At 43.0% G+C, this 9,349-nt stretch overlaps 2 protein-coding genes across 2 annotated transcripts in view; one reads left to right on the top strand and one right to left on the bottom strand.

Moving 5' to 3' along the window:
• Positions 1 to 5,868, bottom strand: part of LOC106809426 — an 8,090-nt gene extending 2,222 nt beyond the window's left edge. The window contains exons 1-3 of the mRNA XM_014812507.1: positions 5,605 to 5,868; positions 4,936 to 5,073; positions 4,554 to 4,705 (exon numbers count right to left, since the gene is read on the bottom strand). Of these exons, the coding sequence (XP_014667993.1) occupies positions 4,554 to 4,705; positions 4,936 to 5,073; positions 5,605 to 5,688 (374 nt within the window). The 5' untranslated portion in view covers positions 5,689 to 5,868. The remainder of the gene's footprint in view (positions 1 to 4,553; positions 4,706 to 4,935; positions 5,074 to 5,604) is intronic.
• Positions 5,869 to 8,629: 2,761 nt separating this feature from the next.
• The window catches only part of LOC106809439 (retinol dehydrogenase 13-like), an 18,766-nt gene continuing 18,046 nt past the window's right edge, over positions 8,630 to 9,349 (top strand). The window contains exon 1 of the mRNA XM_014812518.1: positions 8,630 to 8,898. The gene's annotated coding sequence lies outside the window, so the exon portion shown is untranslated. The remainder of the gene's footprint in view (positions 8,899 to 9,349) is intronic.

The raw sequence follows: 9,349 nt of genomic DNA on the forward strand, positions 1-9,349 counted from the left end.
TGGTAATGCGAACTGGGACGTCGGTGGGCTGGTTGTGGTGGTAGTCGTTTATGCTGTTTTTTTGTTGTTGAGAGTTAGGTTTCATTATGTACAGATATAGACGCTTTATCGATTAAGCTGGGATAGAAGCGGTGCGCATCTAGTCACACACGCTTTAAAAAACAATAGGATGGCGGCCATATTGGATTTCATTATCGCGCATGTGAAATTTGTTTATTTTGAATAACTGACTCCAGACGTCGTAGAGACATAATTTCTGGTGTACTTTTACCACATTTCGGGATGTGGAGAACCGTTACTAACACTTAGAAAGCAGGTTATTGACGTGGGGGGCATTCTGTGGGGTTTTCACGATGGCGCTCAATGAAATTGGTTTATTTTGTTTTGAGGTTGGCGACGCGACGATGGTGGCGACGTTAAATGAAATTTTCTAAGTCTCGTCTAGAAGGCGCAGATCATAGTCTCTGGGATTGTCTTCCCAGGCTTATTTTCATGGACAGACGCAGTGATGCGTATTCGCTCTCCTGAGTGTGGACCTTATTTATGCAACAGGATGGGTAGCTGTTAACATTTACGCCCAGCGGACAGACGATGGTTGGCGATTGCGTGGTGGGGGGTCAATCCATTGGGCTACATAGCACTTGATGCTGACGTTGGGCCTATTACGTGTGGTGGCGCGACGCGATCAGCTGCGGTCTGTGGCGACGGTCGCGTCGTCTCATGGTCTAAGGTGGGACGGATCGTGGTTAGGCGATGGCGCGCGCTAACCGTTGGCAGCCAACGTTTGTGGTGGCACGTTGGCGTTATTGGCCACCGGTTCGGCCAACGTCAGCGCCAACGGTTGATCCAAGTCTTTTGCTCTCGCGGTTCTTTGCGGTCGAGACGCGTTCGGAATCCGCCAACGTCATTGACAGCGTTTGGCCCCACGCTTTTTGCTCCAGGTGCCAACGTTGGCCCACGTACGTTGACAACGTTGCGGGCCACGGCTTTTTGCTTAAGCGTTCGTCCACACGCGATGGGTCCAACGTCCACTCATTGACCACCGTTGCGCCCACGTCAGACAGGCGCTCAGAGAGCGGTTACGGGCGGTCCCAACGAGCTTTTTGTCAGCGTGCACGTTGGCCCACGCCATCTTGGGAAAACGTTGGCCCACAACGTTCAGATTGCAACTGTTGGTCAAGGCGTTGTCGTGAGCGATGCCTGATCCCTCTGGTTCGTCTTCTCTCTCCTCTCGTCTGTCGAGGCTCGACAGACATACACAGCGACAGCCTTCTGCTCTCTCTCTCTCTCTCCTCTCTTTCTCTGTCACACCACCAACAACATAAAACGCACACTCTCTCTCTCTGCGCTTCACGCGGCGCGACGCAACCCACCATCACGAACAACACAAAACATGCAAATTCTCTTCTCTCTCTCACACACACACACATACACAACGCGCACACCTCTCTCTTCGCTTTCTCTCTTCTTTTTCTCTCTCTCTCTCTCCTCTCACACACACGCCGCGCGACACACCTTCTGGTTCTTCTCGCCTCTCTCTCTCCCTCTTCTCTCTCTGTCTCTCTCTATCTCTCTCTCTCGACACACACACACCACACACACGACCTCTCTTTCTTTCTCTCTCTCTCTTCATCTCTCTCTTCTCTCTCTCTCTCTCTCTCTGACACATACACACTTCCCTCTCAGGTTCTTTCTCTCTCGTCTCGTTCTCTATCTTCTCTAACACAACCACACACACATACACACCACACAACACCACCACACACACACCACACCACACACCAACACACACACCTCTCTCACTCTCTGACAACTTTACACACTCCTCTCGTGGGATTGCTCGCTCTACGTCTGTCACGCACGACCAACACAACGCACGCACACCTCTCTCTCTCTCTCTCTCTTATTCTCTCTTCTCACACACATAACAACATTGCTCTCTCTCTCTCTCTCTCTCTCTCTCTGTACATCACAGCACAACCGCAACCCTCTCTTCCCTTCTCTTCTTTCCGAGACACACACGCACGCACACCTCTCTCTCTCTTCTCTCTCTCTCCTCTCTCTCTCTCTTCATCTGCCTTCTCAACTACTTCTCTCTCTCTTCTCTTCTCTCTCTCTCTCTCTCTCGCACATACACCTGCCCTCTCTGGTTCTCTTCTCTCTCTCCTAAAAGCTTCCGGACAAATCGCAACAATATGATTCTGTCGATAGATGCATTCCAGCTAGATTTTCCTTCATGTGAATCGTTTTAAAAAACAGTGTACATTATGTGATGGCTGATGGCGAGTAGGTTAAATCATTGGGAAACCGACAACAGGCAGTTACGTTTGATGACTTAGCAGATCGTGCTTTGTGAAACTGTGGTGTCACACGAGAAATTCAGGGGACAGGATTAGATATTATATTTGATCGTACGAGGAGAGATTCTATTAAAGAAAGGTTTACACGAGAAAGCGACGATTCAGGAACAACAATTAGGGCGGCTTGTTGATTATCAGGTAAAGACACAAAATCACTTCAGAACTGGAAGACTTTATCACTCTTCTGCCTGAAAACAGCCGTTCTTGCTCGTTTCTTGTCAGAAGGAATTATATCTTTCTAGTGATTGGCGGTAATGAGTTAATTGTAGTGTGGAGGGAAGGGTTTACTGGAAATAACGAAAACGATATGTACCTCGGAACGTGATGTCGCATGTCACACTTTGAGCAAACCACGAGGAGGCTGACACCTGCGAATTGTTCTTTACTGCGTGCGATGATGCAGACACGGATATGATGCGAACGATTGTAGTTGCAGGATACGATGTGTTAATGATGCTAACAGTGTTTTTCGGCAAAGTTGTCTGCAGGAGGTTGGATGAAATTAAAGGCAGGACTTCAAAATTTTCTCCTTGGATGATACAGAGAGTCATGACTTACAATAAACAACAAACATCGAAGGGTATTGTTGTTTTGCATGTGCCTAACGGGGAAGCTGACCGACGAGGTCAGTTTTGCAAGGCAATTTCTAAACAAACGCTGCAATGGAAAGTATTTATTTGAAAGATCCAGATTCGCATGCATGAGTTGGAACAGAAGTCTCACTATCACCTAGGATTAATGCTATTCAGTGGAGGGCTTTACATATGTAAACTGTATGACATCCAACGGACAACATTGCGGTATTTTTATCATACAGCGAGATTCGCTTGTGCGAAGTTCTTCCAATGCAGACGTGAATACTTGACTATTTGCCCAAGAAAAGCACTTTGATACTACATTGTCATTCGAGATCCCACTATCAGGCCTCAGTTTTTGGAAGCCAGTGTGTTAGATAGTACTCATGCAGTGCATTCCTTTTTCAGGCATTTGCTGCGGCTTTGGTATATGCAGGATGGCATTTTGAACCACGGGCTCATTGCACTGAATCCATCTTACGTGCCAATACTATTGCCAATAAAGACATGTGGCTGCTATTAAGGACGGACCTTATTTGCCGTGGCAGTAGTGGGGCTGAGATGCTACAGTGTACCAAAACAATATGTGCTGCCCGCGTGCGGGTTCTGAAATGAAATGGCCTGCATGTAAACCGATACCACATGTTCTCTGGGGTGTGACTTTTTAAAACTCCATCATTCTTGACAATTCTGGTATGTCTATATATGTTTTTATGTTAGGACTCTAGACTGTTGTTTAGTATATGGGGGTAGTTAACATACCACCGATGTTGAATCCCAAGATGCGCGCCATCTATGCTTTTCTAAGTGTCTCATTACTTCTGTTCTCCATTATCGGTAATGTGGGTTTAGACATCACACATTATGTCTCTACGAACGTTTTTGGAAGTTAGTTATTCACAAATAACACAAATTTCACTTTGGCGGCCGATGATTTGAAGTCCATATGGCCGCCATTCTATGTTTCTCTACAGGTGTTCGATAATTTGGGTTGTCGGCACTGATCGTTTTTTAAATGTGGGTATAGCCGACCGAATCACTGTATGTCTCTACGACGATCTGCGGGAGTCCAGATATTTTCATGCAAAATCCCATTTTCCGCGGCGGGTCATTTTGGATTTCGAAGTTGGCCGCCACAATACGCAAAGGTCAGGCTGGAAATACCCATGGAAACTCCCAAGTATCATAGAATAGATTCATTTATCCGTTTCCCTCTACCCACAGTTTAGGCTCATCCTTATTTTAGCTCTTTTTGAAATCTGCCCCCTGACTATATATATATATGGCAGGAGTCCGAGTGTATAATATAGATTAACAATTATTAACAATATTATAGATTATTATATCTTATATCTATATTAGATCTATATTATACACGCATGTATATGGTAATGATTACGACCATCTTTTCTGTCAAACGGTCACCACTATAACAATAGTTGCTATTGCCATTTCAAATGCATGTATTACCACAGAGTAGTATCGGTTTTGAATATGATTAGATCGCAACTAAATGTATTGAAGATAAAACCATTGAACATAGACCAAGAGTACTATAAGTTAGTGTCTGACGCACACGGAAATAAATATACATAAACATGTATAAATCTGTAATTACTTCAGTCGTGGCAATGGGAACTCCTCGCCATTCTGAAGGCACAGATCAATGTAGGCAGAGACGACAGTGAGGAACTCATGCAGGTTGTAGAAGCTAGTCATCGGCTCAATGACTAGTCGTTTCCAGTGGTGTGCGACTTTCCGTAACACAGTCTATTTACGAAAAATAATGCAGACACACACTTGAATGTTTATAGGAGTGAACGAGTTTATGAACCTGGCAGCTTGATGAAAGGCATGACACGGTCAATATATTTTTACTAAATGCCAGCTAAGAATGCACTCGAATTGTAACATTTGAACCGTCCAAGCTCTGCGAGTGAGAATTCCCCAACATATTACACCCACATGATTTTACACAAATATTTATGCTGAAGACAAACCTGAGCTAGGTACGGATTGAATTGATACTGCCAACTCCCATATGGCATGAACTTTTTCCTCTGAAGCATGTTCTCCTTAAAGATAAAAGTCTCCCAAATTCTCGGTGCATAGAATGCTTCATGCCAGTGTCTGCAGACCTACGTACAGTTAATTGTACATAAGTAACATATCACATCAAAATTCAGAAGCGTAGCTAACCAATTTTTCCTGGGGGGGGGGGCAAAAGAATGTACATGGTGTGTTCTGGGAAAGTGACCACCTTTGACCATGTAGTGTATCTCCTTTTTTCTGGGTGGGGGGGGGGCAACTGCCCCTATAGCTGTGTACCCCGGCTAGCTACGACCCTGAAATTAATATTATAATTCAAGAACAGTGCCTCACTGAAAGTATAGAACAGTTTTATTGTGCTATTTACTAATTTATTTTATGTCTCTGTATCAATTAAATAAAACATATATATAGCCGATCAATTAAAATGGATAAAAGTAATTACTGTACAAGTATTTAGATAGATATAGACACATGTCTACTATATTACTCTTGATGACATAACCATAATGTTATACCACACAGCCTTACATGTTTAGCACACACCTAGTGACTGCCATCCTACCTCATTGCATATAACCACCTGCAATCTCAATCACAGAGACAGTAGGATTCCTTACCATAGAAGCATTATAACGATGTGTGATGTCTAGCATTTGGTATATCTGCTCTAGTACAATGTCTGGCAAGTCCTCCCATTTCATCGCAGAGTCACGACTTCACACTGGTAGTGTCGAATCTCTGGTTTCGTATTTTATCAGTCATAGAAATATATAAATTGGTTATTTATATATTTCTACTGAATTAGAAATTGGTTGTCTTGTTGCACCATCTAGATTAAAAACAAATACCCATATAAGTTAATTGTATATTAGTGCACCTGGAAAATGAATAAAATAGTGTTATTAGGGTAAGGCCACTATATAACACATGGCAAGGGCGTCAACAGCTTCTCAAAAGTGGGGTAGGGGGGACATTTTGAGGGAGCAGAGCCTGTAGAGACCAAAGGGGGTAGGGTTTTCCAATGTGCAGTTCCCACTAGGGGGCCTATTATTTTTAGTGAGAATGCAAATGTTCTAATAGAGAGTGACCAGAGCAACGGTCTTAGGGGGGGGAGGTGTGGACTTATCCCACGGTAAGGACTTTTTTAATTTTTAGGTATTAAAAACAGGCATTTTAATGCATTGTAGAGTAAAAATCAAGCAAAGTTTATGATGCTGCAAAATAATCCCAAAAAAGTGTGGGGGGAAATGATATGATGTCCCCCCCCCCACTTTCGACATGTCCCCCCTGTCTCCCGCCTGTTGACGCCCTTGACACATGGCATAGTCCCCGCCACCACCCCAGTCTGTAATAATGGGGTTGGGATTAGGCTCGGGTGATGGTAATAATTGATGATGACGATGTTAATGATGCTGATGCTGCTGCTGTTGTTGATGCTGCTGCTGATGATCAGGGTTCTGCCCAGAATTTTTTAGTGCCAGGCGCATCCAGTTGCGACGATGCAAGCGCCTTAGGCGTGAAGCCAATATAGGGGGGTCCGGAGCATGCCCCCGGAAAATTTTTGATTTTTGATAGTCTGAAACACAATTTCCTGCATTCTGAGCAATAAAGAGCCCATATATCAGACCTTTTTTTTTTATCAAAAATTTGTGCCGGACGGAGGTATATAGTGCCGGGCGGCAACCGCGAGTGCCGGGCACATGCACCCGCCCACCGCCGCCCACCGTGGGCAGAACCCTGGATGATGATGTAGATCAAGGGCCAGTTGTCAGAACACTATAAATATTCATAATGATATGCATCTAAATTCTAAAATGTCAAAACTTTAAAGGAACTTGAAAACTTTGAAGTCACCATAATTAGTATTTATATTTCGACGAGGTGGATCCTGAAATAAACACATGCCCACACAACGATACAATGATACAAAGTGCATATGACATCTATAGGCATATAGGCATAGCCTAATTGTGATTCTATATATTGTATATGCAATATATATTTTCAATTTATTTCAAAATATATAATATTGATTCAATGTTTTGTATGTTATTTTGTACACTTTTTTCAGTTGTTTTTTTTACACATTGTAGGGATTGTACTAGTAGGAGATGGTTTACTAGGTATTTTGAAATTTGAGCTTTTTAGACTAAAGCTAAAGCTAAAGGTTAGTTTATAGTTTCTACAGACACATTCGGGTGCAAATACACTTCATGACGTCCACTATGGCAGCGCTGTTTTACACTAGCACCATCTAGCGCCCGATCTAAGAAACTATGGAAATGTATCGGAGCGTACCGTATTGATGACTAAGCATATATGTATCTATGGTATATATACTAAGCCTAAGGGTGAGCTGCATACATAAAGTGTATTCGGCTTAATATTTCGATAACGATTACAGGGAAGATTAAATTTACTATATGTACATCGACACACACGCGTTGGCGTTCATCTGTGTGCATGACAGGTTTAGTAAAGCATGTGTAATATCAGGAGTTAATAAAGACAAATTTGTCTTTATTAACTCCTGGTAATATGTATACGAAGCGTGTTTATCGACTGCCGGTCAAACGCGAGGCTCGTTTTTTGAGCCTCGTAGCACCTATGGTGGGTCATAAAGTGTATTCAGATTAATATTTCGATAACGATTGAGGGGACAATTAAATTTACTATAACTTATTATTATTAAGTTATATTAGTATTACTTAAACTGATATTATAATACTAATTATAGACTGATAACTGAGTGCAGTCATTGGGTACTCAACGCATTGTCACAATGGCAATGCGTTGAGTACCCTACGTAATGACTGCACTCAGTTATCAGTCTATTACTATTAGTAACGCTGAGAGGGTCTATGCCCCCCGGAGTACCGCCGGAACGTACCCTGGGTACGGTCCGGTATACCGGAACGTACCCTGCCCCTGGTACTATCTAATATGCCGGACCGTACCTCGCCTACTCCACTAACGAGTCTACTGTCTAGGGAGTCGCCTACGCCTACTCTCTAACCCTAACCCTAATCCTAACCATATCAAATAGTGACCAGGGTACGTTCCGGCAGTACCCTGGGGGACATAGACCCTATGAGCATTAGTATTAATTGTTGTGCCATGGCAATCATGGCAACCATGGCAATCATAGACAATGATTGTGCCATGGCATTGTCACATTGAGTCATTGACCATTGATGATTGAGTCGATTGACAAATCAGACAATGACAATGTCAATGACATTGTCGCATAATACGTTGATATTTCACATGAAGCGGGAGAGAGAGAACTTGCCCCGAAACTAACACAAAAGAATTAGTGAAAATGATAGTTTGAAAATAGATACTATACTATAGCATATTTCCTCAATATTGAAAAAAAAAAAAAAGAGTATAAATAACAGAATAAAATTGTGGAGGCTGCCATATTGGATCCGAGTCTCTAGATGGATCCTCAATCTAATCACATAGTTTGCTTTAAATTGACGAAACGAAAAGGAACCCATCTATTCCTCACTACCACGTGACGTAATTCCGGTTTTATAACCCTTTTACCTATCGTATACTGCACTTATTTTACTCGCCCGGTGATAAAATACCAGTCGCTTGCTACCAGTCTTCTGTAGATGCAGTGCTGAATCGATACCACCCGCCAGCGGCCAGGTGTTTCGCCCGGTTATGTATATTTGCAATGGAGTACTTCTGGTAACCGGTGTTGACGATAGGTTTTATGCAACCGGGCGAATATAAGGATGAAAAATCGGTAATTTAGTTCGAAACTGCGTTGAACATAACGAATCAGGTTATAACGATAACGAATAACGAATCACGTATCACAGACTAAAAATAACCAGCAGGGCGTGACTCTAGTCTCTACTCTAGGGATTCACATCGGATTCAGAGATCGTCGTCTTGTGAGTGTTGTTCGACTATTAAATAGTAATTTAATTATGACTGCGAATCGCATACTAAACTGCAAATACCGGCGTTATGTGTAGGCTGCATTCGTAGCACTGGCTCATCCGAGCGGGATCATTGCTTTCGACATACCATCTTCAAATTATTTCACTAGTAGTAGTACTACTAGTACTAGTAGTAGTAGTAGTAGTAGTACTAGTAGTAGTAGTACTATAGACTAGTACTATATACTATATGATTAATACTAATAGGCCTATAGAGTAGAGTATATTATATATATACATATATTACATGTCCGCATGTAGGCCTATACCCACGCACGCGTCTAAGGCTGAGAGGGTCTTGTCCCCCAGTGCATGGGCGCAACCACTGCCACTGGGGGGTCGGGGGGGTCACGACCCCCCGACTTTTATGTGGACCTCCCCAACTTCTGGAAGACCTTATTTT

The sequence above is a fragment of the Priapulus caudatus genome, unplaced genomic scaffold, assembly GCF_000485595.1.
Source record: "Priapulus caudatus unplaced genomic scaffold, Priapulus_caudatus-5.0.1 Scaffold354, whole genome shotgun sequence".
Classification (NCBI taxonomy): domain Eukaryota; kingdom Metazoa; phylum Priapulida; class Priapulimorpha; order Priapulimorphida; family Priapulidae; genus Priapulus; species Priapulus caudatus.